This window comes from Scardinius erythrophthalmus (assembly GCF_964197995.2).
Source record: "Scardinius erythrophthalmus genome assembly, chromosome: 14".
Taxonomy (NCBI): Eukaryota; Metazoa; Chordata; class Actinopteri; order Cypriniformes; family Leuciscidae; genus Scardinius; species Scardinius erythrophthalmus.
This window is the reverse complement of record NC_138234.1, coordinates 4,900,401-4,915,658: the sequence shown is the minus strand read 5'-3', so window position 1 is coordinate 4,915,658 and position 15,258 is coordinate 4,900,401. Positions and strand designations below refer to the sequence as shown.

Below are 15,258 nucleotides of genomic sequence, written 5' to 3'. Positions count from 1 at the left end.
ATTTACCTTAACCCACCGAGGTCAAATGGGCCACATGGTTTCAGCTAAAATGGGCCATCATCTGTGTCATCATATAACCTCACAAGTGAGCAACGCATTGAATATATTAAAACAAAAAAGTCATCCAGCAAGCAACTGGATGATATACATACAACTGAAACGCTCTCACTCACACAACTGAAAAGCATTTCAGTTGTGTGTGTGAGCATTTCAGTATGTTGTATGCAAGCATTTCAGTTGTGTGTGTGAGCATTTCAGTATGTTGTATGCAAGCATTTCAGTTGTGTGTGTGAGAGCATTTCCGTTGAAACGGAAGGTGGTTAAAGTCTCCAGTCCAGTTGGTGGCAGTAGTCATACCTGTCAACACTCCCGTTCTTTAGCCCTATCTCTCGGACCCCCCCCCCCCCTTAGATGTCACTTGCCCAGGGGCACATGACATCTAAGGGGCACTGACAGGTAGGTGGAAATACACAGAAATTTAATAAAGTTATCAAACACTTAACTGCATAAAGTGCATCTACGCGGGTTCACGCAGACTTTCCTCCCTCCCCGCTGAACGCCAGCGATTTCGTGAAATGCACTTGAGCGCGGTAAAGTTCGTTTTAGGTTCGATATTAGCCGGACATTTGTTCTATAGGGCCGGCCTAACAAAGATATCAATAGCAAGATTAGTTTTAACATTATGTGACCATTGTATATCGACATGATGAAAATATTCATTCAAAATCATTCGTGCATTAATGCTGCATAATTATACCTGAGAATGCTTTGACGCGTTTCCACAGCGCACGATGCTTAAGGGAACGTCTGCCAATTCACCCTCTGCGGTAAACGTAATCTATAATTTGTATTATTTAAAATTACTTTTAACGTTTAAAAACAGACGTTTTCAAATCCCAAAGCTTGCAGAAGGTTCCTAATGGCAATACTGACTTAGGCTACAGCTTTCCTGGTAGCCTTGAGTGAATTAACTTGCCTAAGAAAATGATTCATAAAACGTATAAATAGGCCTAATCAGTTGAGCCTATGTTTACTTTCGTCACTGACACAGACGAAAATGAAAAGACTAAGTTCAGCTTTAGGAGGGGAAGAAATAGGCCAGGATAAGAAGACTGGGAGAAACAGAAATATGAAGATGAGAGGAGAGCAGGCATTGACAAATAATCTAATGACAAGGTTTTAAAGATAGCCTATTTCTTATCATTTTTTGGCCTTCAAAAGTCCTAAATTGCACATATGTAGATCAGAGAAATCCAAATTTTCTCGGGGGAGCATGCCCCAGAACCCCCTTAACTACGCCGTGGCCTTGAGTCTTATATTAATAAATTAAGTTATGTTTTCATTTATGGCTATTGCAATGTAAATAATACACTTAACACACTTGATGTGTTACAACCCATACAACCCAACCCAGAAAAAACGAAATTTAAATAAAGAAAAAAAACAAATTACGTTAAATTCAAAAAAATATTTTATTATTAAAATAATAACAGGTAAAAGGCTTAATACATTTTGTTTCTATTATTCTATTTTCCACAATGTCAAAGCTCAGGCATGCACTTCTGTCCACACACACTCCGCTGTTCTGCGCTCTAGCTAGAGAATACTCCCGTTGCAGGAACACTTTAGTAGGCCTAGAAGCAGCAAATATATTTATTAAGTATAACGAGGTTGGGTTCCTTCAACTGTCCATCCTATCAAAAACGGCTAGCCCATATAAGATAATTGTATTGTATTTCGTCAGATTTTATAACATGTTCAAGCTCGAACGAGAACCGTTTCGAGAGGGATGCCAGTTATGCAAAAAAAAAAAAACAACAACGAATATTCGAATGTTAAATTTTCAAATCGAAAACCAACCCACCAAACCAATATTCGGGTCCATCCAGTGTCATCAAATTCAGTTCACACATCACTGATGCCCTGATGGTTACAACACTTTGCAGACGGTCCCTTCGGATCTGCCTCTGTGCCGTCTGCGCATAGAGTTCAATGTATTTTGTCCACTGCGAGGGAAAGTTCGTTTTGAGGAAAATTAGGTTGTAGCTGCTTGTCTACATTACTACGTTTAAAAAGAGGTGTTATTTGTGTAGTAACAATGTTTAGCTCACGAGTTATTGACCCGGGAAGTTCGAATCCGTGAATTTATTGCCAACTTTACTGCGCGTGCTTCGCTTCAACAGCTTCTAGTTCTTCGTCTTGAGGTGCACTACTGCCACCAACTGGACTGGAGACTTTAACCACCTTCCGTTTCAACTGAAATGCTCTCACACACACACAACTGAAATGCTTGCATACAACTTACTGAAATGCTTTTCAGTTGTGTTTGTAAAAGCATTTCACTTGTATTTATGAGAGCATTTCAGTTGTGTGTTAGCCTGGTTAAAACCAGACCCTTCTCAGTTGAAACTGAGTGTAGGGTCTGGCAAAGCTATGTAGACAAATCATTTCCAACGGCGTCACCAACCGACGTAGATCAAATTCCTCTGGGCGCAATTGGATAGTCTTAAAACCAATCAGATCGATGAAGAAGATGACGTATGCTTCGAGTGTTGTTCTTTGCTCCGGTTTGAACGAAAAAATCGCTCAAAACAGACGCGATAACTGATTCGTTTATATACTGTCTATGATTCGAACGAGTGATGTTCCACGGCGGCATCCATCTTTGTAATGAAATCTCCTTTAGCGTCGCTGCGCTGTCGTCATCATGTAAATCCCTCCCCAAACGTTTCTGATTGGTGCCGCGATTTCGGCGGCACAGAAATGAGTTTGAATGGGCTCTTCTCCAGACTATCCTGGAGAGAGAATTAAAATTCGCCGGAAGTAGTCTGGGTTTTCCCAGGCTAGTTGTGTGTGTGTGTGTGTGTGTGTGTGTGTGTGTGTGTGTGTGAGCGTTTCAGTTGTGTTTGTAAAAGCATTTCACTTGTATTTATGAGAGCATTTCAGTTTTGTGTGTGTGAGCGTTTCAGTTGTGTTTGTAAAAGCATTTCACTTGTATGTGTGTGAGCATTTCATTATAGTATGTGAATGAATTTGGTTTCATATGTGTATGTGAGAGGAAAAGTAGGCTACATGTATGTGCATGGTAATTCTGAATAATGTCCCTAGGGGCAGAGAATGGTATCAGTGATGACGATGGTTTGATAATTTTGCAAAGACTGTGTTTGAAAAATGTTTTCATCATGCACACACATATCAGTTATCAATTTTGAATGTGAATTTTTGTAATTTGCACATTTCGTTCTAAATGTGTTGTTCACACACACACACACACACACCACTGACATCAGTTCACTGATCTATGTAAGGGTTAATGCACGACGAGGTGTCAGGTATTAATGGACGACGGCGAGGCGTGAACCGTCCGACGCGCAGCGAGACATTTTTAAAACATTAGTTTATATTTTAATTAGTTTTACAATCGAAATCTAAAGTTTTTACAAACAATAACTTGGTTTCCCTGGTTACGCCTGACGGTTTATTTAGCAACCGGAGATATTTATAGTCCGCTCGATACTTTGACTGCCTGTTGCTATGGTTACTCACAGCTGATGTAGCCAGAGCATTTATTTATTCATTTCGAACGGTAAACAGTCAGTTTCACCAGAACTCCTTTACTAGGTGTCCTCTATCACTTTTTAATGGACACTCTGCAGCCAATCAGAATCGAGTATTCACTCAGACCATGGTATAAGCTGTTCCAAAATGGACTTTTTTAATTGCACACTTGAATATGTTTGTTTAATGCAGTTTAAATGTTGTGTGGCTGTATAAGCAATTGTGTTTTAAAATTAAAATTGATGATAAATTACTATTTCCCTTTGCAGTTTGACTGGCCCATTGTACCTGAAACTGCTCATGCAAAAAAAAAAGTTGGCACAGCTGATGTTTCAAGAACTGTAGGGCCTAAATAATTATATTTTATATTATTACATAATTTCAACACAAAGTTATCAAAAACAGTCATTATTAATCATAAAAACACATGGAAAAGGCATATATTGTATTATTGTCCCAAACAATTTACCAAAAAGTGGCCCAATTTAGCTGATATCACCCTACGCAAGTAAGTTGCTATGGTAACAAAACAAAAAACATTTGCAATACATTCATACCTAAAGAGGACAAAAAGGATGAATATAGAGAGATCAATGCTTTGGGATTAACAGAGCTTTGGATAGTTTCCATGTATTTAGATCATCTTTGAATAGAGAAAAGAGAGGTTTAGAGCCAGTGCATTTTTGCTTATGTATGTGAAATTTAACCAGTAGGAAGCACTCATAAAAAGTCCTGTTTTCTCTTTTGAGTGGTCAAACAATCCAAAGAAAACATCTTTAGAGCAGAAAGATAAATCAGATTGGATAAACTAAGAAATCTGGCCCAAATGTGTGAGTAAAACAAGTGAATATGACATATTGTCCTCAGGAGAGTGACAAAAACAGCAAATCACTTCAGTGTCTGGTTTATATATTCCTAAGAAAGGCTTTGGTTGGGGATTATTTGTGAATTAATTTAACTTCATTGGAAAAGCAGATGCTTATGAGACAAATACTTTTTCCCACGGTAAATAATAGTATTAGCCTATGGTATTACAAGGAATTGTCATTATCTCTTTCTGGAAGAGAGCTCTGATTTTATAATTAAGTTAGTTTGGGAAAGCCAACTTACTGATATTGTACTTAAGATTATTATTATTTTTATTCTTAGACTTAAGATCTTTTTAACTAATCATTCTTTCTTTCTAACTAATCTTTCTTTCCTTTCACTTTCTTTCTCTCTTTTTCTTTCTTTCATTCATTCTTTCTCTCTTTCTTTCTTTCTTTCTACCTTTCTTTCTTTCTTTCTTTCTTTCTTTCTTTCTTTCTTTCTTTCTTTCTTTCTTTCTTTCTTTCTTTCTTTCTTTCTTTCTTTCTTTCTAACTAACTCCAAACTAAATTCAAATGTTGACAGTTGGAGAGACTCATTAAACTCCATCAGCTGCTGCTCTATGTACTATTTCTAATCAATCAAGATTCATTTAAGATTCCATTCTATCTAATATTTCTAAACTGAAAACCTTCAAACTTCTACTAACTACTAAATTAAAACTTAAACTAATTAAAACTAAAAACCTTCTAACTTCAAGCTTTTATTCTTAAAACTTTCTGGCAAGGCTTTTTCATGCCAACTTAAAGTTTGTCTACAAACTTTTTCATCTAGTTATTATTTGTTGTTACAGAAAAGCATACATTTCCGATCAAAGAGTAATAAGTACATGTTCATCATGGAAATGTAGAACCTTCCAACGGAACTCCAGAGGGAATTGCATTGAAAACAAAAGCATATTCATTAGCATTTATAGGAATTTTATATTTCTGTAAAAAAAAAAAAATCTAAATGGTTGTAAAAGTCTTGCCCTGTGAATTAAAAACCTATCCAGCTAAAAGAAGGTAGTTTTTGAACCGGTTGTCAAAAAAAGTGATTTATTCTTGTAGAGAATATCCTTATTGTTCCATACCTAATATATGTGTGGGGAAGTGAATCGAGCTGATCTGGTTTTGCAGCACGTGTTTGATTCTCTAAAATTACTTTGTCCTAACTTACGTTTTGGAATCGGAAACCAACGTGTGTGGTTTTTTTTATCGTTTATACATTATACATGCACTTTCCTTCAAATGCAAATATTGACAACAATAAGGTGTATACAAATAAAATAGAAAAAACGGGATGTGTTTTGTATTCATTCAAAAGAATCGGTTCGGACGAGTCATTAGTTCAGAATCTTCACTGGTCGCGCTGTGTGTTTCATTCGCAGTATTTCTTCGCACACTCATATATACGTCTTTCTTTTGTGTGCCTTGCTCAGTGTACAACATGCTGATAGCAAAGAATGCCTTGTTTGTTCTCAGAATGTTGAAACGCTGCCAAAACGTTTTTTTACGAGACTTCCAGTGCCAAGACTGTACAAGTTTTGATATGTTCAACTACTTTGCATGTTAATCTAAGAATCTGGTTCTGGGACTGTTGTGCTGCAAAAAGATGCACAGACTAAAGAGAACATCTGTGGGATTTTAGTAAAACAAGAACTCGTGACTGATGATGCGGTTCACGCGTATTCAACTCCACTCCAACAGAATTCCTGAAGCGTTCTGTAAGACTGCGGTCAACAAAAAGCGCGTGCGCCTATTACTATTATTACGGTAACCGCAGAGAGAGAACGCGCTTTCAGAACCCTTGAGTTTACCACAAATGCGAGATAATATAAAATAATATGTCTTTTTCAAGATTGTTTTGTAATTCCATTTTATCCTTATTATTTATACGCGCTGTGTCTGTTTTATTTATGTGTTTGCAGCATAATTATTAGCAAAAAGCACGTAAAATAGATTATCTTTCTAAATACCTCTTTTTGCCATTTCATTTCTTTTACCGACTGGACTGACAGCTCTTCAATGCATTTGTTACTTTTATTACATTACTGATTCACTTAGTCTATTCTTGCATGCAATGTTATGCATAGCCTACCTCATATGAATACTTTATACACCTATAAAAAAATAAAAAAAAAATCTAATAAATAGAAAAAATAAATGACCCGTCCTTATAGGGGACGTCATGCATTGAGTGGCTATACAGGGTTTTAATATGTTTTAGCCAAGTAAAATTTAAAAAAAATTAAGCAATGAGAATGGATGTCAGGCCATCAATGCTGAAAACTTGTACAAACATGAAAATCCCACATGAATACACTCTCTATGCATTTTTCAAATACATTTTTATCTTTAAACTTTATGCAATTGTGATATAATTGTATTCCTTTGAATATGTTAACAGTTTGTTCTTAACATTTATTGATTTGCAAGGAACAATAAAATCATTTGTATGGAAAAATCAGTTATTTATTTGGTTGAGTGTGCTATATTGCAAGTTGAGAAAATATGCTAAATTAAGTTCAATGAACATACACTTTAGTACAGATAACTTGAAAATGTAAGTTATCGTATTTCAACTAATATTTACAAGTCCAGGGTACTTGAAATAAGTTGTTGGCTCAACTATTTTAACTATGTCAACTAAACTTTTTAAGTTGAACATACTTAGTAGATTAAGTCACTAAAACTTAAAAAAAGCAAAAAAATAACTAAAAAATGTAAGTTAAGTGAACAAATTTTTTTTTTACAGTGCACATTATATGCACACTTCAAGCAATCTTACTGTGACGTTCAGGAGAAATATGAACTTTTCCACTTTGAAAATCGATGGTCAGCTCTTGTAAGGGCTCTAAAAAACTATGCACACATCTGTGTGTGTGTGTGTGTGTGTGTGTGTGTGTGTGTGTGTGTGTGTGTGTGTGTGTGTGTGTGTGTTGTTTGTTCATCCTTGTGAGCAGCAAACGTCCCCACAAGGATAGTAAAACCTGAGATCACATACTTTGTGGAGACCATCCAGCAATCCCCAAGGAAAATTGACGAATAAACATACTAAATGATGCGAAATGTCTCTATGAGGGTTATATCTTCATTTTGCCCTCATCATCGTGTTTGTGTGAATTCTACAACACAATCTGTGAAGGAAGACCACACCTAAATAAGATGAGCGGCGTATTTTGAATTTGTGTGTGTGTGTGTGTGTTTGGACTTTGAGGATCTCCCTGTGTTCGCATCCTGTGCCTTGAACATGGAGAACGGTCCCTCGAGGAAGACTTAGAGAAGTTTCTCGACCTAGCACATCAGACACCCTTCAGAAATTGTTGGAGCGTGTAAGGCTGGGCAAGGCTTGGTCACGGACTCATAGTGTCGAATTTTCTCATTCATTTGTCTGCTGCTGCTATGTAAGCTTGTTTCCACACTGAATTAAAAAAAAAGTATTCTTTTCCCAGAATTGTGTGATATAAAGTCGCAATTGCTTGTAATAAAGTCAGGATTGTGAGATAAACTCACATTTGTGAGAAAATGTCAAAGTTGTGGGATAAAAAGTTCCTTTCCGGGAGTGGACGCCTTTGTCTTCATCATCGTGTTCGTGTGCATTCGATAACACAATGTGTGACATGCATATAGTACGGGACGTTCTCTAACACCTGTCCATTAATGTGTTTCTACTTATTAGAAATAAGGTCTTTATAGGCCCCTGAGTGTGACATACATGAAAGCATTTTACGGCAGCGTTTTGGAGATATGTCACATTTTACTAGTCAGGGGGCTATAAAAGACCTCATTTCTATCAAAAAAACGAATGGTCAGGTTTTATTGGGGACGTCCCATACAGTATCCACACCTCATATGAAACCATTTTACTTCAGCATTTTGGAGATACGTATATTGAATGGGACGTCCCCTATAAAACCTGACCATTGGTTTTTAAATGAGAATTTTATAGGCATCTGAAATAGTAAAATATGAAACATCTCCAAAATGCTGCAGTAAAATGGTTTCATATGAGGCGTGAATATATGGGACACTGAATTCAAGAGAAACTGTCATTTTAAAACTATAAAAAAAAAAGAAAAAAAGGGGTATTATGAAGGAGTGTATATTTTGTTACTGCTTTTTGCAAATAATTATGCTGTAAACCTCTACATAAAAAATGTCTTGAGATGTGACCTATAAAGAAAAAATAAACAACTTGCAAAGACAACGTGAGAGTAAATAAAAAGGATAACAGAGTAAAGTACAAAAACTCTCGAAACATGGCATCTTGTTCGTCTCTCACAGTTCTAGTCAACTGGATGGATGGATGGATGGATGGATGGATGGATGGATATAGGCCTACAGTTCTGGCTAACTTGATAGATGTATAGATGCATAGTTCTGGCCAACCCAAGCGCTCTGAAAGTGCGTTCTGTCTCTCTGCTGTTCCTGAAATTACCGTATTCATAGTAATATGCGCACACAAATATTTATTTATTTTTTGGCGGCTGGCTTGACCGCAGTGTCGTACAGTTCATGGTCTGACAAGATATAGTTAAATTCTGCAGAAACGATATCATAGTTATTTCCGAAGAACGTACGTGTCTCACATTTCTCTCTTCAGTGGGGCTGGGAAAATATTTGGCATGTTCCTGCAGATTTATTTAGTAGCGTAAGGAGGGACCACTTCACACGAGCCTTTATAACAGTCCTGCTGTGCTCCAAACCACTGGCAACAGATTTTCCTCCAGATTTCACCAGGAACGAACGGATTTCTGCTGGTCATTCATGTGAAAGGTAAGGGATTGTGTTTGATATTGAAGATTTATTACTTCTTCCTTTTGGGGTTGGGGTTTGCAGTGGTGTAATAGAAGAGCCAATTTGGTTCCCCAAAAAACTTTTAGTGAACCTTGTTAATAATCTAAAGCAGAGATGCACAAACTCGTGCCCGCGGGCAAAAGTTGCCAAGTGATGCACTTTGATTTTTCCCGCTACGTCATGAGGGAAAATATATATATTTATTAAAAAACATTTTTTGTGGTTTCATAAGAAAATGGCTTCAACCATTACCATTGCCATTGAAGTAGAAGTGTGCCGTTTTTTCGTTAATACTGTTTATCGCGGCAATTACTATGCACATTGTGTTCCCGTGGGCACTTCAAAATACTGTGAATAATTATGGCATATTAGCTTAACTGTTTTCATTTCTCTGAACTTACAGAAGATTAATTTCCATCCACGAGTCAAGATTCAGATCGCTCTAATGCAACCCGTATGGGCCATTAAACACAAGTGTGTGCCATCTGATAGAGAACGAGAGTGAAAACAAAACTTGTTTTGTCTGATGGAGGACCGCTTGGGCGTGAAAGAAAATCCCTATCTGTGTGAAAATGAAAGTGCATTATGGAATATAATAATCGTGTAGCCTATTATTATTAGCCACAATAAACGCGGAGCATGCGAGATTGACGAAACTAATGCATGTTATATTAAGAAAAAGCATGCTTTTGTATTATGCGTCAGTTTTTAACAAAGTAAATTTTGTGTGTTCGTCCCCATGCAGTTGCTCTTCAGGTCTATTATGCAAATGCGAGAACTTTTTGAGAATACAGGCTACTGTGTATGCTGTAACTTGCCTTTTGTTTATTATGTGTTATGTAAGAGATAATGTGCAATTAGCCACAAAATAAACCCTGGTGAATGCAACAATGTTACAGTAATATTAATACAAAACTGAAGTTCTCTTATATGCTTTTCAGTGCAATCAGAAGCACATATAGAAAGCCATGTAATTAATTATTGTGCTTAAAGATGGTTATTATTACCTTATTAATAATCATTTATATTTTAATCAGTCAAATGTTCCCTTGCATGAAATACATATCTACTTTCCATATTTGCATATTATAAATCAATGTTACTTTTTTCTTTTACAATATTCTTTTATTTTTTTTATTTTTTTTTTTTATAAAATACCAGTTGGTGTTTAAAAAGTAACTAAAACGTTAAAACACTAATCCAAAATAAAACTGGATTAGTCAAGAATTTTGCTTGATGTTTTAAAATTATGAAATCATATCTACAATGGCATACAATGCCACTTTTACTTTCGGCATATAGGACCTCAATCAAGTTAGATTGTTGGTCCTTCGTTGCAAAAAAAAATTTAATAAAAATAAATAAAAGAAATAAAAAGCACCTCTGATCTAAAAGAACTGATCACAGAACCTTTTATGCAATGGAAATATTGAGCCATAAGCTTTATTTCAAAGAGTGTGTGTTTGACTGTTGAAATGGGCTGTTTCTTATAAGGTTAATTGGATTGTTTGTTTAAACATGAATATTGTCATGGTCAGCTCGTGACTGATGATGCTGACTGACTGATGATCTACCCAATCTGATGTCACTCTGAACTAGGGCTGGGTAAAAAAAAAAATATTTCTCAATTTTAATCGATTCTCATTTTTGAAGAACCAATCGATTCTTAATTCTCAAGAATCAATTTTTTAGTCTGTTTTCAGTTGATGAATGAACAAAACTTTGTAGTGCGCCACCCATCCATTTAATCTCAATAAGCTTTGAAATTTGTTACTTCTGATATGAAACAAAGTTTCAGCTTTCAAATTATGTCCAATTAATTTCGAAATGCGCATGCTTTACTTCTACTCACACAAGTTCTAAAAATCTTTCTCAATATTAAAGAATAGCAGAGTTCACACCACAGCTTTAACGATAACGGCACAGAGAAATAATGTCGTTGGAATCACTTTCAGGACGACTTTATGCAGCGGCTTTCAAATATAACTAATTATTGGTCATCAGCTTTCAAATATGAAGAATTATTGGTTATCGGCTTTCAAATATGAAGAATTATCGGTTGTCGGCTTTCAAATATTAAGAATTATCGGTTGTCGGCTTTCAAATATGAAGAATTATCGGTTGTCGGCTTTCAAAAATTAAGAATTATCGGGTGTCGGCTTTCAAATATGAAGAATTATCGGTTATCGGCTCTTAAATATAAAGAATTATCGGTTATCGGCTCTCAAATATAAAGAATTATCGTTATCGGATTTCAAATATAAGGAATTATCGGTTATCGGCTTTCAAATATAAGGAATTATCGATTATCGGCTTTCAAATATGAAGAATTATCGGTTATCGGCTTTCAAATACAAATAATTATCGGCTTTCAAATATGAAGAATTATCGGTTATTGGCCTTTAAATATTAACCCCCTGGGGTCGGCAATCACGCCGATGTGATCTACTCGCTTTTTTTCTTATCAGTGCAAAAGAGACTCAAAATACTCTGTCGATTTTGATCTTACGTCTATTATTTTTGTGTATATTCAAAATAAAAACAAAGTGTTGTGCTTTTTGCCAAATAAAGAAAAATAAACATGATGCGAGTTCTGCCTTCTCTCTGTCAGTGAAGTCCATTCTGAAACGCGTCCAAAAATGAACTGTAACTCAGTCAAGGCATAGCCTACAGACACACAGGCATGAAGCTTGAATTCTCTTCTTCTCTTCTTCTTCTTTTAAATGAAGTAATTTATATAAAAATATTCTCAGTTTATGTAATCTGTATGAAAAGAGAGAGATGTCAGCAGTTCTCATCTCAGCTCTTTGTAGCTCATTAAGTTTTAATGTGACCCCACCCACGGAGAGTGCGCGCTATCCCACATCAGCTGGATAAAACACAGCGAGTTTAATCAGTGCACTTTATGTCGTCTTGCTTCGCTGTGAGGAATAATCCTTAGGAATAATTTAGTTTCACATCAAGGAACAACAGATCCAGCTATTCAGAGGACTGTAGTAAGGTTTTTATTCTTAAGTGCTTTGTTCTTATTGCGATATGCAATAGTGTCTGTAAACTGCAAAAGGACTGTTTAAATATGAATCGCGTGTCTGTGTGTGAATGAATGAACGGCACAGATGTTTACTACAGCTGTAAACAACAGCGCACACTTGCACTTACATTAGTAAACATGTTATTTTTTACATGACCACATCTACTAGTTTAGCTTTTACCAAACTATATTGCTATATTGAAACGAGTAAAAATCGACTGAAATATGTTGAAATAAAATGTCTTTGTATAAGCAACGTATTAGACTGCAAATTAACATTTATATGCAAATATTTATACTGCTCATGTGTTAAATATATAGTATGTGATGTTTTGTTAAAAATAAACAAAACAATTCTCTGCAATTCTCCATCTGTGATCCTTGGAGAGTATTTGGCCACTCAAACTTTCTTCCTCACCGTCCATTAAGACAGTATAGACATGTCCTCTTCCTGGCAGATTCGTAACATCTTTAGTTGATTGGAACTTCTTAATTATTGCCCTGATGGTCAAAATGGGGATTTTCAATTCTTTAGCTATTGTCTTACAGCCACTTTCTAGTTTGTGATGCTCAACAATCTTTTGCTGCACATCAGAACTGTATTCTGTGGTTTTACTCATTGTGATGGATGATTAAGGGGATTTGGCCTTTGTGTTTCCTCATATTTAAACTCCTGTGAAACACAAAGTCATAGCTGGACAGTTTCATGTTCCTGGTGTCGGCTTTCAAATATGAAGAATTATCGGTTATCGGCTTTCAAATATGAAGAATTATCGGCTTTTGGCTTTCAAATATGAAGAATTATCGATTATCGGCTTTCAAATATTAAGAATTATTGATTATCGGCTTTCAAATATGAAGAATTATCGATTATCGGCTTTCAAATATTAAGAATTATCGATTATCGGCTTTCAAATATGAAGAATTGATTATCGGCTTTCAAATATGAAGAATTATCGGTTACCGGCTTTCGAATATAAAGAGTAATAGATATCAGAGAAAATTTTTATATCGGTGCGTTCCAAATTCGAAGACTTATATAGGAATATAGTGCATAAGTCATATGGACTACATTGATGGTGCTCTTTGCTCATTGGTTTTGAATCCGTTTCCCACAGGTTGAAGATGTCTAACTGCACCCTGAATATCACCAACACAGTCCTGGACCTACAAACGGCCACTTCGATTCCCACCTTCATCCTCGGGGTCCTGGGAAACATGTACATCCTAGTGATGTTCTGCCGGCGTCCTAGAGCGGACTGGACCTACATGAACATCTACATCACCAACATGGCCATCGCAGACAGCATTCTGCTGGTTTTCCTTCCCGTCAAGATTCACTACTACAACAGGCCATTGGAAGATAAGTTAAAGGGACTGTGTAATTGTGTTTTGTCGGTTTATTACATCAACATGTACGTGAGCATCTTCACCCTCACCGCGATAAGTGTGGTGCGATACGTGGCCATCAAGTATCCCATGAAGTCCAGGGCTATTTTATCCTGTAGGAACGCTCTGGTGGTGTGCGGGCTCATTTGGTTCACCATTTGCTCCATCAGCCCGGTTTATTTCGTGACGGACTCTAATGATGATAAAAAAATGTGCTTTCAGAGGGTCAAGTCAGGCTTGTCGTTGCATTTCGTCTTGCTGTTGATCATTGTTGGGTTCCTCTTGCCGTTCCTGATCATACTGTTCTGCTCCGTTAGGATCATTTACACACTGAGGAAACAATTGGACATCGGAACCCGTTCTGAAAAAATCCAATGCATGTTTATCATCGCGGCCAATTTCATTGTGTTTGTCATATGCTTCCTCCCCGTTCACATGGGGTACTTCGTTAAATACGTCGTGCAAAACGAGGAAAACTACAGCTGCTCCGATAAGCAGCTCGCGCACAACTTCTTGCACATCGCTCTTTCCATTTCCAGTATGAACTGTGGCTTGGACTGCTTCAGCTATTTTTTTGCCACTAAAACCTCATGGAATATGTGCAGCCCAAACCGAAATGAAAAAGAATGTAAAACTGATTATAACACGGTTTCAGATCAAGATAGCATGCCTACTACTTAACTCTTTCCCCGCCATTGAGGGAATTTTCGGGCTCTTTGTGTTTTCAGTGTTATACGGTAGGACGACGCTATTACGCTTCTTCTGAAATAGTACTGAATCTCCTGATAAAAACACAGGGGAAGAAGAAACAGAAACAAGCGATATAAGCATTACTGACACACATGTAATCTCACATATCATCAGTATTAAACAGCATATATATCAAAATGTTACTGAATGAAATGGACAAGCAACAGGACTGTGAAGCTTTGAGGAGTTGATGGACTCGATCTCCATCTGTGTTTTGATCATCGTTCTCATGAAGTTGGTGTCAAAAACACGATTTTTCTCAGCTTTTTGCTCAAAATGTTGCATTTTAACGAAACTAACCACTTTTCAAGTATTGATAATAAAAGAATGCATGAAACTTGTATAAAAGCACAGGGTCTGTTCTTTCTTTTGATATACTGCATGTTCAGATATTCATACAACAAAATACGCCGGCAGGGAAAGAGTTAATTGTTCTGTGAAAGTCCTTTTGTGAAAGTTGATCTTAGACATCTTTTGTGAAAGAAATGCGATGTATTGCACTATTAAACCTGGCTTTTGCATTAATAAAAATATATATATCAATGCTAGACTGGCTAGTTCATTCTGAGTAGTTCAAGCTGTACAAGCTTAAATTGTGTAAAGAGATACGGTGTGTTATTTATATGCTTGGCAAGCAGAGCAATCCATCTAGAAATGGCCTATTCATTGGATACAGATTCCTGCATTTTGGCCTTGAGAAGGTTCATATGTAGAAGAGGTCAAGTTCAAGAAATGATATCAGACAATGGAACTAATTACGTAGGAGCCGAACGAGAGATTGTCTCGCTCAGCTGGATAACAGCAAGATCAAATGTGCAATGTTGAACGAGGGAATCAAAATGGAGTTTCAATCCTCCCTCAGGGGCTCATCACGGAGGCGTATGG

At 36.6% G+C, this 15,258-nt stretch overlaps 1 protein-coding gene across 1 annotated transcript; it reads left to right on the top strand.

Annotated features, from left to right (window-relative positions):
* The first annotated feature begins 8,986 nt into the window (after positions 1-8,986).
* gpr35.1 (G protein-coupled receptor 35, tandem duplicate 1) lies at positions 8,987-14,915 on the top strand. The gene is made up of 2 exons (XM_081383701.1): positions 8,987-9,182; positions 13,353-14,915. The coding sequence occupies exon 2, from the start codon at positions 13,360-13,362 to the stop codon at positions 14,302-14,304; it is 945 nt and encodes a 314-aa protein (XP_081239827.1). The 5' UTR covers positions 8,987-9,182; positions 13,353-13,359; the 3' UTR covers positions 14,305-14,915.
* The last annotated feature ends 343 nt before the right edge of the window (positions 14,916-15,258 follow it).

Excerpts from the sequence above, each read along its gene's own strand:
- gpr35.1 (XM_081383701.1), top strand. The coding sequence starts at position 13,360 with ATGTCTAACTGCACCCTGAATATCACCAACACAGTCCTGGACCTACAA.